The sequence below is a fragment of the Gopherus evgoodei genome, chromosome 1 (assembly GCF_007399415.2).
Source record: "Gopherus evgoodei ecotype Sinaloan lineage chromosome 1, rGopEvg1_v1.p, whole genome shotgun sequence".
Lineage (NCBI taxonomy): Eukaryota > Metazoa > Chordata > Testudines > Testudinidae > Gopherus > Gopherus evgoodei.
This window is the reverse complement of record NC_044322.1, coordinates 126,680,966-126,697,386: the sequence shown is the minus strand read 5'-3', so window position 1 is coordinate 126,697,386 and position 16,421 is coordinate 126,680,966. Positions and strand designations below refer to the sequence as shown.

The 16,421-nt window shown below is 43.8% G+C and overlaps 1 protein-coding gene across 2 annotated transcripts in view; it reads left to right on the top strand.

The window, feature by feature from the left end:
• The first annotated feature begins 2,079 nt into the window (after positions 1-2,079).
• MXRA5 (matrix remodeling associated 5) overlaps positions 2,080-16,421 on the top strand; it is a 36,956-nt gene continuing 22,614 nt past the window's right edge. Inside the window, exons 1-2 of one of the 2 annotated variants that reach the window (XM_030572198.1) lie at positions 2,080-2,870; positions 6,992-7,207. In XM_030572198.1, the coding sequence (XP_030428058.1) occupies positions 7,002-7,207 (206 nt within the window). In that variant the 5' untranslated portion in view covers positions 2,080-2,870; positions 6,992-7,001. Of the gene's footprint in view, positions 2,871-6,991; positions 7,208-16,421 lie in introns of those variants that run through there. The other variant, XM_030572208.1, reaches the window with a different exon arrangement.

The window sequence follows — 16,421 nt, the reverse complement described above, 5'->3', positions numbered from 1 at the left end:
GTTGTGGGGTATCAGCGTTGTTCTGTCACTGCTTCATGCATACATCACTCACTGGATTTCAATCTATCGCTAATGATCCAAATTCAGCAATTGGTTTCTAGTGTTAACCTAGGTATAATGTCTAGTGGCCTGAGGGGGGACATTTTCCACTAACCTTCAGGCAGGACAACAACAATAACTTTCCTCTGAAATTTGAGCCTGTAGCAGAAAGGAAGGAAGAGGATGCCAGTTCTGGCTTCATAGGCTCTGACATTTGCAGTGGGACAGGGTCAACTGTCTCCCCTCTGCAAGGCTGCTTAACAACTGAGGAGGGGAGATCCCTGCATAGCATCTGAAAAGCAGAGAGAAACCAGACTCAGTCAGCATGGGGAGCCAGAGAGAAAAGCCCAGTTTCTATGCTGCTGTCTGCACCTGCACTCTCCACAAGATGAAGGGAGAAGAAGAAGGGAATCTTCCTCCCTACAGGCCTGGAACAGGTGGGAGGAGACAGAGCAGTGCTTAATTTGTGCCAGGGCTTTCCAGGGCTGTTTCCCAGCACCTCTAGACTTGGCCGTTCATAGCCCCAGCACCTCTGAGCTTGCCACATCAGTCATGAAAGTGGGGAAAAAAATGGCTTGAGCCCCAGCATCTCTTTCATTACAAAGTAAGCACTAAGGCAGACGACACCCACTAGCCACCCTTTGCATTGGGCTGGAGGAAGGAACTGCTAGGACAAGGACATATAAACCCAGCTGGGGAAGACTGTGCCCAAGTGGCGAGGGGAAATTATCTAGAGAGGGATTATAGAAGAACAGAGTATGCTGACTGTGGGAGGCATACTAGTGCTGGGACATCTCTCCAGATCCCTGTTTAAATTCCTTATCAGGCAGAAGAGGGACTTGACCCAAGGATCTTCCACAGCCTGAATGCACACCCTAATCACAAGGTTATAAGTGAACTGCTGCTTAGGTAGGGGGTATCTGAGCACACCTACCAGAGCAGGCTCCACATCACTTACATAGTCAAATATCTATGTTCATGGATTGCTCTGGGACTTAGGTAGGAGAGAGGCACCTGGGTGACTACAGTGAGGCCACAATGCATGTGCTCAAATGAACAAACATAAGCATGTAGGGAACTTTTACTGTAAAAAACTTAGGCACCAATTGAGGTTAGGCAACAGCAGAGCAGGAGTGTTGTAGATCACAGTGGTGCCTAATAATGGGACTTAGGCGTCTTTGTGGGTCCCACCCTCAGAAAAATCCAGATCCGGATGCAGTGGCATAAGACTGCTGCCAAAACTCTATCCAGCACTTAGCTTTTGCTCTATGCTTCCAATTTTTTACTCTGAACTCTATGATCATGCTGTCCAAATAGCTATTAAATATAGATGTAGAAAAGTCTGGACCTAATTATTTGAGTTTCCATAAATCCAGTTATGGTATCATGATCTATCTGGATTCAACCAAATCTTGCAAATTTGCAGTAAGTGATGTGGGTGAAGTATAGTTGATGGGCTGTTCATTGTCAAATTGGATGTGGTTTAGCTCATGAATTGTTAATATATTTAATATGGATGTGCATGTTACTGGTGGTGAAAATTATTCTACTGAAATGTTGTTTATGACATACAAGATAGTAATAGTTGCTTCAGTGGTTTGAATACGCTAGATTTAAACTGTTGTTTTCATTAATTGTATCCCCTTCTGCTTCCTGACAATATAGTCCAATAACTTGTGCCAGGACTACAGCATATTTTTGAGAGAAATCTAATCCCAGGTTAGAATCCCCAAGTGATGGAGGATTTGCCACATCCCTTAGTAATGTGTTCCAATGGCTAATTAACTTCTCTGTTGAAATTCTGCATCTTATTTCCAGTTTGAATTTTGCTGACACAAACTTCTAGCCACTGTATCTTGTTATGGAATGTATTTTGTATTTAATGGTTTCCAAAGTAAATGTGACCTTCTTCGTGTAATGGCCCAGTCTATCCTAGTTGAGTATAGACAGTATCATTCGAGGATTCACAGGAAAAACCTGTCTGAAACCCAGGTGCAGATAGGTTTTTGTTGTTATTTTTCACAATGCTCTCCCTCCTCCACCGTGAGCTGTGGTCCTGTTTTTTCTGTCGGATTGCCAGTGGCTACCCAGCAAGAGCCAGTTTTCAATTTGCGTAAATTACATCTCAGTTAAGCTCTGTCTCCAGCACCTTCGCTTAGCTCCCTCCCCATCAGCTCCCCTCTAAAGAGCCGCCCACCGAGAAAGAGGAGCTGAGCAGCCACTCCGTCCTAGCTCCAAACACACCGCCCGAGAAGCCAGGAGAAGTGCGTGCCGTGCCCCGAGTGTTGTGCGCGCCTCCTTTCGTGCCTGTCCCGGGGTTGGATTTGAGCCTGAGGCTGCGGCACTGGGGGTTGAGCCATCTGCTGCAGGAAACAAAAGCTGGTGAATTGCTTTGCACTCTCCCCCAAGTGCCTGGGAGGAAAGAGCTGTGGTGGTGCTGGGAAATGCTACAATCTGCCTGCATGGTTCGCTTGCTTTGAAACAAGCGATCTCGGGATTTGTTGTCTTTAATAAGATAATAATAATAATAACAATAGGTGGATGGATTTCGAGGGCTAATTCTTTTTTTGCAGCCATGACTCCCCAACCTGGATGGCGGGCAATGCGAAGGCGTAAGGAATTATAGCCCGGGGCTCAGCCAGGTTGGTTTGGGCTGGGATGAACTTTTGGAGCCCAGGGTGCCACCCAATGACAGACACAAAGCCGGAGCACGCAGGAGCTGAAACAACCACGTTCCTGGGCATACCTTAGGCGAGCTTCTAGCCCCTGGCAGCGACGGAGGAGGATGGGCGCTGCCGCCACCGCCGGAGTTTTGTGATACCAAACTGCAGGTAATGGCTGTTGCACCAAATGTCTTTCCGCTGCCCCTCCCTCTCTGCATGGGGTCGCGTTGCTGCGTGCTGTTCATTGCATTTTAACGGGCAATGCGAGCCCTGGCGGAGGAGCCCCTTAGCAGAGATGGAAAAATGCCTGATTAACCCAAACGCAGGCTGGTGCAGCAGCCACTTTAGACGCGGTTCGTTCGGTTCCCGGGGCTGCTTGGAAGCCTCGGGCTGTAGCGGTGAAACGCTGCCTAGGGGTGGATGGTTGGGGGCGGGGGGTTGTTTTATTTCTCTCTGTTTGTTTGATTGTTCGGTGCTCACTGTCCGGCTGTGTAGGGAAAGAACTCCCTTCAAGTCGACCCCGGGGAATTAGGGGAATACTTCCCTGCTGGGAAGCATCTGCCTTGAAAAAGGCTAAGAAGGGACCCCCCCCTCCCCGCCCCGCTTTCTGAGACTTCCCGTGCAGCAGCTCCAGCAAATCGTGCTGCTGAAATAATCAGCGTCGTCCCCCTCCCCTGTCCCCGCCACTGCCCCTCAGTGACGGAAACCCGAGGCCACCGTGGGAGGCCAAATACTGGCCTTGGGCTTGCAGTCCTTCCTCAGGCAGAGCTCCCCGTGACGTCGCAGCGGTATCCGTGGAGAGCCACGCAGGGAGCTTTCCGCTCACTTGGTAAGAGTGAGCGTCCCACTTCCCCCCACCAGTGGTGGTCTCCGAGCTGCGCCCTCCCCTGGTCAGCCACTCAGCATTAGTGATGCGGTCACTAATACCTGGGCATTGCCAGTATCTTCCATCTCCCCCTGCCCCGGTGTAGTTTCGGGAGAGGGGGCACCTCGTGCCACTGTTCAGGAGACTGAGACCAGTTGGTTCTCACTCAGCTATTAACAGTTGAAAACAGCCCAGCACAAACATCCCCCTGGTTTGTGCCAATCGGAGGAATGATGGACCTGCTGCCTCAGACCTGAGCCAAAGTATTAATGCAGGGGGCTAAGCTTGTGGGAAGTAGAGTGAGCCCTGGCAGGAGGTGGGGCCTTAAACTCTGCTAGTGTAGGTCATTCTGGAAAGAATTCAAAGTCGAGCTGGCCAGGGGCTTTCCACATCTCTCCCCCTGCATCCCAAATTGCACCCTTTGCTCTCCAAGCTGCTTTTACCTTGCTCTGCTTATTATGTGTGTGCTGGAGGGGGAGGGGAGCTGAAATGCTTTGTACCATGGGCCCCTTCCCCCCCAGCATGCCACTCATGATCGTGCAATGTTCTTGTGGCGACTGCATATTTAATTGTATTGATTGTGACAAATGTCTTGTCTTCTTTTGGGGGGTGAGGAAAGGGAATCACTTTTTTTTGTTCATTTCTGCTCCTCTCCCACATGTTCTCTCTCTCCTCCTGGCATATGCTTCTCTATTGGTGTTTGATTTTTCTCTCCCTCTGCATGTGCTTTCTCAACCCTTCTTCCAACTGTAACACTCCCATGCAGCCCCCTCCTGTGAATATGTGTGTTGCCCCCTGATTCTCTTCTCTCCTGCACATGCTGTCCAGTTCCCTTCTGTCCTGCATACACTGTTCAACTGCCTGGTTCCCAGCTCCCCTAAATATACTGCCCAGTAGTCTGTTCCCCTGCACACAATTCCGAGCTATTTGGTTGCCCCCTTCCCTACACCTGACTGGTTCCTTGATCCACTTGACATGCTGGCAGACCTACCTGGTTCTATTCTCTCTGCTCCCATTCTCACTTTCCCATTGATGACTCCTAGTGGTGGCTGGCAACACCACACTCACTTGTGTTTCCAGTCATTCTGTTTTCTCTCATGGTATGTGGCAGCAGCTCCTGGTGGAGAGAACAAAGGTAACTGCTCCTTGTTTGCACCCACCTCTACAGGGGTTTGAGCTCTTCCACAGTCTGAGAAATACTGGTCTAGTGATTACAACTGGGAACTAGAAGGCAGAACTCCTGGGGTTCCATTATTTACTCTCCCACTGATTTATTCTGTGATTTTAGAGAAGTCACCTAATCATCTGCAAAATGAGAAGAATGTTTCTCTAGTTAACAGGAGTGTTGGAAGACTCAATGAATGTTTGGGGAATAACTGAAAAGTTAAATATCATTATTAGTTGCAGAAATTGTTGTTAATGATGAAAACATTAGAAATGAGTCATGAAACTGAGGTTATAGTAAATGTAACTCCTCTTAAATAAATGAATCCTAAATCAGTTTAAACTTCTTGCTTTTAGTAACTTAAAGTTATTTAGACTTTTAATGGGAGTTAGGTGCCTAAATATCCCCTGGAGATCTGGGCCTTAGGCAGGGGCAGCTCTAGGCATTTTGCTGCCCCAAGCACAGCAGGCAGGCTGCCTTTGGCGGCTTGCCTGCAGGAGGTCCACAGTCCCGCAGATTCGGCGGCAGCCTGCGGGAGATCTGCCAAAGCTGCAGGACCAGCGGACCCTCTGCAGGCAGGCCGCTGAAGGCAGCCTGCCTGCCACCCTCACGGCGACTGGCGGAGAACCCCCCGCGGCTTGCCGCCCTAAGCATGCGCTTGGCATGCTGGTGCCTAGAGCCACCCCTGGCCTTAGGTTCTCCTTTTTGTTGTTGTTGGTGGTGGTGGTTTTGTCCTTTCTGTCCCAAATCTGCATCTTGACATAGCAGGGCCTCCAAAGAGATCTTGCCAAAAGAGCAGTGCCTCTTGTAAGACATTTCCTTGAGTTCTCTAAACTTTACGAAATCATCCCTTTCTATTAAAATATATTATGAAGACTCTGAAGATATATCATTTATCTCTTCCAAAAATTTCAAATGTTTCTGTGTTATTGAACTAAATAATATATAGAATGCTTAAAAGGAGAGGGATTTTGTATTGCATTGAAAGGGGAATACATTTTATTGCGAGTTAGTATGTATTAGGTGAATATTTTTCCAAATTTAACAATTTCAGTGTTGTGAGTATTTAGCATTATTGTTATTCATTTATTTTCTTAAATGGAGAAAAAATATGCAATCTGTAATTTCCCACTTAGAAGTTTAATTCTTGATCTTGCTTAGCAAGTCCTCATCTTGTTGTAACTTCTTCTTGACTCCTGCAAGAATTATATAAAAGGAAATGGAGGTTTAGTACTCTTCAAAAGAAAATGAAATGTGTAAGGTGTTTTAACATGACAACTTTCATTAAAGAGAACACCTAAATAAGTGCATAGTTCTTACACACTTTGAGGTGTTTTTGTTGAGAATAGTAGCTTTCTTATTAACTTGACCACAGACACTTGAGAAACCTCTTCAGATTGATGCGTCTCTTCTTTGAATTATAATGGTTTGCATATGATGTTGGTAGAAAAATGACAGTCATACTGTTTGAAGATTTAAGAAATTTGACTTTTATACTAAAGGAAATATCTTGGTGTAGCCAATACCGTTGAGGTTAATATAGCTGAAATCCACAAGCCACCATAGACTTGGATGCGTGTCCTTCATTGCTAGATGAGGTGCCTTAATATGAATTTAACAACTTAACTTCTGGAACCCAAATTTTAAAATGTTGGCTTAAGTTTTATAGATGTTAAGGCCAAACTTTTCGCACTTGGGAGCTTAAGCTTCCTTCTATATCCATGTTTAGGCTTCTAAATAAGTGGCTTGGTTTTAGAAGTCCTGCTTATCCATAGCTGCCATTGAAAGTTTTGGCTTAAATGACATTGCATACCAACATCAGACAACCAGTGAGAGGTAAAGTATAACAGTCCCAGATATAACAACTCCTAGTTCTCTGTCCTAAGCTATTAGAGAATGCCTTCTCCCATAAAAGTTATATATCTAAACCAAAAGTATACAATATTTTACCACAGAGAAAGAGAAAATTAGTATAATTATGGTGAAATAGAAATGAGGGGAAAAGTTGGCTTTGAAATAGCAAATAGCTTGAAAGAAAAGCTCTTTTCACACCATATTTCACAGGCTTTGCCTAAATTGCCTATCAGATTGCATAGAAATAGATTTGTACAAAGTTTTCTTTATTTACATTTTCTCTATTGTATAGCTCAGTCAGGAAGCCTTAAGAAAAGTAGCTCCTACAGAAGCCATCATTTAAGTGATCATGCTCTACAAGTTTGTTTATGACGATAAAAACATTTTCTTTTACAAATAAAACAGGTACAGCAAAATGAAGACAACTGACAAGATGCAAAAGAGGGCAAATTTGGGGGCACTATCCGTGGTGCTGATTGTGTCTCTGGGGCTTCCACAAATCGCTTTTGCATGTCCACGCCCATGTGCCTGTTACGTTCCCACTGAAGTTCACTGCACATTTCGATCCTTGGCAGCAGTGCCAGCAAGAATCTCTAAACATGTGGAAAGAATCAATTTGGGGTTTGTATTGCAATTTTACTGAAGAGTTTTACATTTTCTGTGTATAATCCTATATAGCTCAGCACACATGCTGCAAGGTGAAAGCGTTATGTATCCTTGCTGAGTAGAATTGCAATTGTGGATGATTATTGATAACTGCTTGAGTTCATAATGATGTCAGAGTCACTGGTAATAAGGATTTTTTGGTCAAGCCTAATTTTCCAAGGTCGCTTCCCATTTTTTTCAAACAAAAATTATTGTGATGGGAATTACTTTTAAATGTTATACATATATTTGAGTAGCATTTTATGAACATTGGTAAGACAAAATCAATGTTTTAAAGTCTATACAAATAAATATTTTACCTGAGATTATATTTTATTAGGAATATCTGGAATAAGACATATCTTAGAGAAATATTGCACCTAATAGGAAATTGATAACCGCACTAGTAGTAAACTCTTTTGCAAAATAACTTTAGAACAATACTAGAAACCCAAAGAAGTCTATAATTTATGAGTGATAGTCTGGATGTTGATATAATTGCCCTACTGAAGTTGAAAGAAAGGATCTCTTCTCATCTTAGACTAATTCTGTACATGAAATAATATTCATTTTAGAAGAGGACCTATTTTCATACTGCATCCTATTATAGTTTCATAACTTTTTCAGTCTTTCCACTGCCCATTCTGAAATCAATGGAACTGCTCACAGAGTAATGTACAACTCCCACAATACAGAGGGGATGCCTAGTTAGGACAGCTTTATTACTTCTTTCCATTGCTCCAGTGTTGCAAAAGGCTATAGTGTTGGCCCAGATTTGGTCTGTGATTATGTCAGACCATCTGCTATTACTATAATTTTTAATGGGCCCCATTTAGAAAATAAATTGTGTGCACAAATAAATGGGAAATAAATCTTAATTACATTAAACAGATATGGTACCCCAGGGAGTCATCTGAATTGTTGTCTCAAACCTGTAGCCAAACAAGCTGAAATGAAGAGAGGTCAAATTCTATCCTGCTATGTGTGCACTGCTCCAGTTGGCCCTAAAACTGTTGGCGAATCTTTGGTTGGAAAATGCAAAAATTATTGAAGGTTCACAGGAGTAGTCATTAAATAAAATTATATCCAAAAATCTATGCTACAAGAATAATAAGGTTGCAAAGTCAAGCACTCAAAATTTAGGAAGTGCCAGAGTTAAGGTTGCCTGTGAAAAGTTAATTTCCCACTTTCTGCATATGCATTATGATATAGTCTTTAATTATATGATTGCATTAAATTTTTTTTCCACTGAAAATTTACATAATAATTCAGTCTGAGGCAAACACCTGACATGGAAAATTTGAGCCCAAACAATTGAAATCTGGCAAAATTATAAGCATGTGAACAGCATTGTAGATGGACATTTTTAAGCAACTTTACTACAGACATCTTTACCAGTTCTACCTATAATAACTGTGTGGAGATCTTGCCCTAAAGATCTGCTCATGGAGGGCACCATCAATATTTGGGGTTCTCCTCCTATTATGGAAAAGGAATAGAGGATTGGACATCTCCATGGCCATACTCCCAGCTTTCTTTCCCTAGACAAACGGCCCATTCTGCACTATGTGGGGGGAAATCTTACCTCCCAGTCAGAATGGTTTGGTAGGAGTTCAGGTTTAGGCCCTCTTTGCAGGTTTTAACACAGGGAGGAGAGAGATTCTCTGTTATTTGGCTGGTTTACCCTTTATTTTGTGAATGAACTTAGTTTTCATGAGCCAGACATAGTAAAGACAAGCATTACTCAAGCTTTTATATACAGTTCTGTCTTAGTCCTTATTTACAGTAATTTTGTTCTACTAATCTTTAGACTGTCTTATTCATATATTTGAAATCATGATGCTAAGTGTATTGCTGTTGTTTTAAGAATTAGGTGAAAGTTTTTGTCTAAAACATTTTCAGTGAAAAATGCAGATTCAGCTATACCAATTCATTTTGTGAATTTCTGTAAATTTTGCCAATTTATTTTGATCAGAAAAAAATGTGAAACAGTCAAAACATTTAATTTTGATATTTTCAGAACAAAATGTTTTTATTTTTCAATTTGAAATGACTTTTCATTGAAAAAGTCCTTTACATTTATCTTTTAAAAATCCAATAAAAACATTTTTAAATGGTCAAAATTAAAATGACATGTTTTGATTTTGTTGAAACAAAACATTGAATTAAACTTGAAACTATTTTTTTTTCAATTTTAAGAATTGCTAGTGAACTGCAAAATCTGCTATTTGGACAGCTCTAGTTATTAATTATGATTATTGGGCCAGCTCCTCATCTGACCATCAGAAATTAACATAGCTGTGCTGAATTAGACCAGCTGATTATCTGGGCTACTTTTTTTCAGTGATAACGGTGTTCAGGCTTTTTGTTGTGCATGGATGGGAACTAGGATGAAAACACTAATGTTGTATCTACACAGGGGTTTAATCTAAAGCTTTTTGATGTGGGTCAGGTAACTCACAGTACACAAGTCTCACCAACAGAATGCACACACAATTCCTGCTCCATTGTCATTTCATATCAAATGAACACTGCTGTTTGCTGCCAACTGAGGCTGTAGCGTTCTCCAAGGATATTCCATGGTCCTTCGCTTTGCTGCTGAGCCGCGTGCATTCTGGGATTATATTTGCTGTGAATTCTGAGACGTCAGATAGGTTCAGTTTTTTGGGGTTTTTTTAAATCAAGTTTCCACTGTCTCAACCCCATGCTTCCTTTCTGGGCTGGTTTGCACCATTTTCAAATTCCTGTTGGCCATATGGCCCCAAAAATGCTCTGCGCTGCTATGGTGACGTGGATATGTGCAGGCTGCTTGGGCTGTATTAAAGCTCTCAGAGCTGGAGAAATTCGGCATTTGACTTTGCCTGTTGCACCAATGAGCTGCGTGACCAGGACAGTGTTCGATAGCAGTAGCAGCAGCTTCTTTGGCATCAGGAGGGAGGAGGAAGAACAGGAAGATGCCAAGCTGTTGGAACAAGAGGCCTAGTCCTGGATCACCTACACATCATTCAGTGCTGTCTCTGGGCTCAGGAAACCAGCGTGGATTGGTGGGAGAGGATCTTTCTACAGAGCTAGTATGATCAGCAATGGTCAGAGAACTTCAAGATGGGAAGAGCTACCTTTTTTGAGATCTGTGGAGAACTACCTCCAGAGATTCAGCAACAGCATATCAACATGTGAAGCCTCATACCTGTGGACAAATGGGTCACTATTGCCAGCTGGAAGCTGACCACCCTAGAAGGTTCTTGGTCTGTAGCCATCCAACTTGGCATAGGACGATCATCTGTTGGGGCCCTTCTCCTAAAGGTCTCGTATGGCTTTGATAAGGTGCTGTCTAATTAGGTCATGAAACTGGGTAACACCCAGGAAATTATTGATGGCTTTGCATGCATGAAGTTCCCAAAGTGTATTGGGGCAATTTATGGAACCCATATGCCTATCATTCCCCATGCCCCAGGGCACAGAAGGTATAAACAGAAAGGGATATTTCTTCATAGTGCTCCAAGGACTGGTGGACCACTGTGGCAGGTTTATAGACAAAATTGCAGAGTGGTCTGGGAGGGGCCGTGATAGTAAGGTCTTTCAGAACTCAGTACTATTTAAACTATGGAGAAAGGACTGTTTGTCCCCAGGAGCACCGTGACCATTAGTGGGGTGGAGGTTTGTCAGGTTATTCTGGGCTTATTTGCTGGTGCCCTGGGTACTCGTGCAATTCACAGGTCACTTGGACAGAAGGAAGGAACATTTGTAACTATCACCTGAGTAGCTGCAGAATGGTAGTTCAGTGTGCATCTGGCCGTTTGAAAGACAGATGGGACTGTTTATGGAATAGGTTGGAAACAGCAGGAAAAAAATGCTCCAGCCATTCTAACAGCATGTTGTATTTTGCACAATGTTTATGAGAGCAAGAGAGGAAGCTTTACTGAAGGGTGGGAGGCTGAGGTGGGAAACTTGCTCAGAGGTTTGAGCAGACCTCAAGGAGTTCCACAGAGTTCCACAAACATGCCGGGCGCACGCTCCTAGGGATGCCTATTGTTCATATATTGAGCCTCCTGCCTGAACATGTTAGCCCATGGAGGATGTAGGGATGCTGATTGTGGGGGATTGTGTGTGGGTGGTTGAAGTTCCACATTCCATTGTGCTATTGTAAAATGCTATGAATTATTTCAGCTTTGTTTAACGGATTTTCTGTATTAAATGCAATCATGACTCTTGGATTTATTGTAAGCAGTTTTATTATGAAATAACAATAAAAAATAGTTAAGTTTTAATGAAAACAATGGAATAATAATATCTTTGTATTTGGAAAAACATTTAACCAATCTTCATAAATAACCAGCTATATGTAAATCTTTAATTACTGCAGCAGTATAAACAAAACTCAAAGTAGTACAGTTTTAGTGGAGGGCAGGGAGGGCACAAAGTTAGACACATGTATAAGCTTTTTTTCTGGCTCTTCTTGTCCTAAGGGGTTCTGGGTTGAGTGCCACAGCTCAAAATTCTCAGGGCTCAAAAGAGCTGGAGTTGGGGTGAAGTGTGCTTGGTGCCCAAAGGCTGAATCTAAGAGGTTTATGGGAGCCGCTGGGAGTACTGCTGCTGAGATGCAGAGATTAGGAGTTGCTGCTGGTCCCCACAGCCAGCATTGTCCAGGGGCAGAAGGACATGTCTGAGTCCAAAATTATGGGATTGCAGGCCTAGCATGACCATGTTTTGCAGGAGGGCATTCTGGCTCAGAACAGCGTCCATGAAATGCCTGTGCATCTCTCTCTCTTTTTCCATGCTTTTCTTCATCATGGTGATGCTGTCTTTGGCCACATCCACTCTTTCCCTGGCAACTGTGACACTGTCCTTGGCTACTGTCATGATCTCCTAGGAAAGCTGCATTTATTTCTCCCACTGGGTCCTTGTGTCCACTTCTCAGCCAGCCTAGTTTTCCTTTCACTCTGCCATGTGATCTGCTAATGTCTCATTCAGAGTCTTCCTTCCCTCCCTTCTCCTCCTTTCAGGCTGGCCAGTCTGTCAGCAGTACAGGGCTTGCCCTTGGTGGTCTGGCTGTTGCAGGTACTTTGGCTTTGGGAGCAGGAAGAAAAAAACAGTTGTTTGTTCATATTCCAGACAAGTTATGATTTTATTATTATTATTTTTTTTTAGTATGTATATGTGACTTTACCTCCACTCTTTGGGGAACCTCAGAGAAGGTAGATTGCTGAGTGCATTTGGATTTCAATCTAGTGTATCTGCATTCATCTGCTGGTAGGGGTCAAGTTGGGTGGTTAGAGCTATGTTACAGGTTTGTTTTTGCAGTTTTGTTGGTGCACTGGAGTGCTTCTGTGGCATCAAAGACATTGTAAAAAGAGGCATGAATGGGGGGGTGCTGGATAGTAATCCCCTCGAGGCTTTCCCGTTTGTCACTGAGTGTGCAGAGGCAGCCCACAAGGAGACTGAGAATGGTCTTACTCAGAAAGGCAAATGATATACCAGCAAGATCTGCTGTGAAGTTATTCACTAGGATTGTCCCCCCAGAAGCTCTGCAAGAGTGGAAGGGACTTGCAAACTCTATCAGGAGGCATGGGTGTGTGGCTATTTCTTATAATGTGCTAAACAAAATGGAACAATTTCTCAGTCTTAAGTTCTGCTACAGCTCCCCTGCAGAGAGGGGAAAGTGTAGAGAAAATTAAATAGGGTCCTGCAATGATTGCCAGCTAGAAAGCAAGGTACAAGGAATTTGTACCTCAGCAAGGAGCGGTGTTGTTTGTGCTTTGACCTGGTCCACAGCGTGCCCTCATACCTCATGTAAACTATGAAAACTAACCACATTTATTTTCCTGTAAGCCCTGTCTCAATAAACAGTTGAATTTTTGCACAAATTAATGCTTTCGGTATTCAAATCTGCTGTGGGGTAGAGGCAGGTGGGGGATGGGGAACTGTTTGTGACTGTGCCATGCTGGCGGGCACTGTTTTGAAGCAGCAAAAGAAAGGGGTGGGAGGAGGACGGGAGGGGAACTCCTAGCTCACATTCACCACCAATAATAATAAATTGTAAAGATAGGTACTTACATTCTGCAATTCCCTATGGGAGATCTGACTCTTTGGTCCCCGTCTCGGTTTCTGGTGGGGACTCAGGATCAGCTGATACAGGGCAGGAATCAGAGTCCCCTCTAGCAAGGCAGGACTTACGCTGGCTTTCCAGCTGGCCATTCTCAGGTTGCTGAATCTCCCAAAGATCCTGCCACACAGAGGGCAGCTCCTCTGCTGTTCATCCCCTGATGGGCTGAGCCAGTCATCCTAGACTGAGAGGGTAGGGAGTGCAGGAAGCAGGCTCAAATAGTTCTGGGATGGGTTGTACTATCATTCTATTATTGTGTAGAATCTTGTTCAGTTTATCAAAAAAATGCACAGGTTACATGTCTCTTTCCAGATGTCTCCTTTTATCCCTTGTTTCAGTATAGTTTCTCCTGAGTTGCTTGTTCTTTATTTGGCATGATCCCTCATAGAGATCTGCTTTGCAATGTCCAAAAAAAGTTCATTATTCTTGTGGCCACAAGAGCTTCCCAAACCGAATCTTCTCCCCAGATGGTGATGAGATCCAGCGGCTCAACATGGCTCCAGGCAGGGCTGGCTCTTCCATTTAGGCGGCCTAGGCAATCGCCTAGGGCAGCAGGATTATTGGTGAGTGGCGTTTTGCCGGAGAGGGCGGCAGGCGGCTCCGGTGGAGCTGCCGCAGTCATGCCTGTGGACAGTCGACTGCTCCCACAGCTCCGGTGGACCTCCCGCAGGCACCACTGTGGCAGCTCCACCGGAGAAGCGGACCAGCGGACCCTCCGCAGGCATGACTGAGGCAGCTACACCTGAGCCGCAGGACCAGGGCGCGGGGCGGCGAAATTGCTGTGCGCCTAGGGCGCTAAAACTCCTAGCGCCGGTCCTGGCTCCAGGCAGCTGTGCAATGCATGTTGTGGGGCTTCTGGTGTGCTATTGTGGTTGTTTCAGATGGGATCCACGAGCAAATGGGCAAAATCTGGCTCTGCGTCACCTTTTAAAGGAGAGAAGGGAAGGATCATCCTGGAAACTTGACACCAGTGTTGGGAGAGCACACAAGAAAATGGAAAGAACAGTAATGGTGGATCTACAAAGCACTGTGGAATAGCTGTTGGCAACATGCAAAAAGTGGGGCACAGCAATTGTGTGAACACAAATAAAAGACAGAACTAATTACATTCAAAGTCAACCACTTTGTAGAAGGACTCCAGAGTTCCCAATAAATGCAGAGTTAGTGTGCACTGATAGGTTGCATCATAAGTAGGCAAGTGCTTTCAAAACAGATTAATTTGATTTGATCTGGTTTAAAATGGCTATATAGACAAGCCCTCCATTTGTGGTCTAATCCCAAAGCTCCAGGCCAACACCCTCACCTCATTTAAAACCCTCTTGATTTTTAGATGAGAAGAGAGAGAGGTACGATACATGGGTAGAATGCTGGCCCTATTTAAATAAATGGCAAAACTCCCTTTAACTTCAGTGGGGTCAGGATTTCACGCCATGTATTTTTAAGACATACAAGCCAGAACTCATAGACTCAGACTCATAGACTCTAGGACTGGAAGGGACCTCGAGAGGTCATCGAGTCCAGCCCCCTGCCCTCACGGCAGGACCAAATACTGTCTAGACCATAGACTCATAGACTCATAGACTCATAGGTCAGAAGGGACCAATATGATCATCTAGTCTGACCTCCTGCACAAGGCAGGCCACAGAACCCTACCCGTCCACTTTTATAACAACCCCTAACCCATCCCTAATAGACATTTATCTAACCTACTCTTAAATATCTCCAGAGATGGAGATTCCACAACTTCCCTAGGCAATCTATTCCAGTGTTTAACTACCCTGACAGTTAGGAACTTTTTCCTAATGTCCAATCTAAATCTCCCTTGCTGCAGTTTAAGCCCATTGCTTCTTGTTCTATCATTGGAGGCTAAGGTGAACAAGTTTTCTCCCTCCTCCTGATGACACCCTTTTAGATACCTGAAAACTGCTATCATGTCCCCTCTCAGTCTTCTCTTTTCCAAACTAAACAAACCCAATTGTTTCAGCCTTCCTTCATAGGTCATGTTCTCAAGACCTTTAATCATTCTTGTTGCTCTTCTCTGGACCCTCTCCAATTTCTCCACATCTTTCTTGAGATGCGGTGCCCAGAACTGGACACAATACTCCAGTTGAGGCCTAACCAGTGCAGAGTAAAGGAGAAGAATGACTTCTCATGTCTTGTTTACAACACACCTGTTAATGCATCCCAGAATCACGTTTGCTTTTTTTGCAACAGTATCACACTGTTGACTCATATTAAGCTTGTGGTCCACTATGACCCCTAGATCTCTTTCTGCCATACTCCTTCCTAGACAGTCTCTTCCCATTCTGTATGTGTGAAACTGATTGTTCCTTCCTAAGTGGAGCACTTTGCATTTATCTTTATTGAACTTCATCCTGTTTACCTCAGACCATTTCTCCAATTTGTCCAGAAACCACTATTTCTTGGTTTCCCAGTTCTTTTACCTTATCTCTGTTTCAGGCTTTTAGATGTAATACATCTCTCCTCTCCTTCCCCACTCCTCCACGCTTTTACTTATATAGCCACGAGCACATAATTGGCCCTTAACAAATAGTAATTAAAACAAAACCTGTGATTTATAGCTGTGACTAAGGTGGGACTGAATGGAGTGTAAATCAGTTCTCCAGAACTGAGAACTGTGGTTGATCTACCTAGTCTCTCTCTCTTTTAGAGCCCCATCCCCTTCTCTCAGTGAAGTTAGCAGGAGTAAGACCAGCTCCTTCATTTCTTGCATCCATATCCTGCAATCATTCTACAGGCACTATTCTCATTTGTTTCATTAGAAGTTTTACCTACAGGATCAAGTATTTTGCTGCAGCATTTCCTCCCCTCTCCCCTTCATTCCCTGAGACACCTAAAGTAACAATTAGATATCACTGTAGTGCACTGCAGAATTTTATCTTAAAAATAGCTGATTACTTTAAGTCATGGCACAGACAGTATTTGAAACTACAGCTGTAGTCTTTCAATTCACATTCTTTTCTCTTGCGTTGCTCTAATGCAGTAAAAGTAGGAGGAGGTTTTCAGAATTTGTGTATATTTTATGACTCATAGAATAAAACTGTCTCTGATATGTTTCTTCTGCAG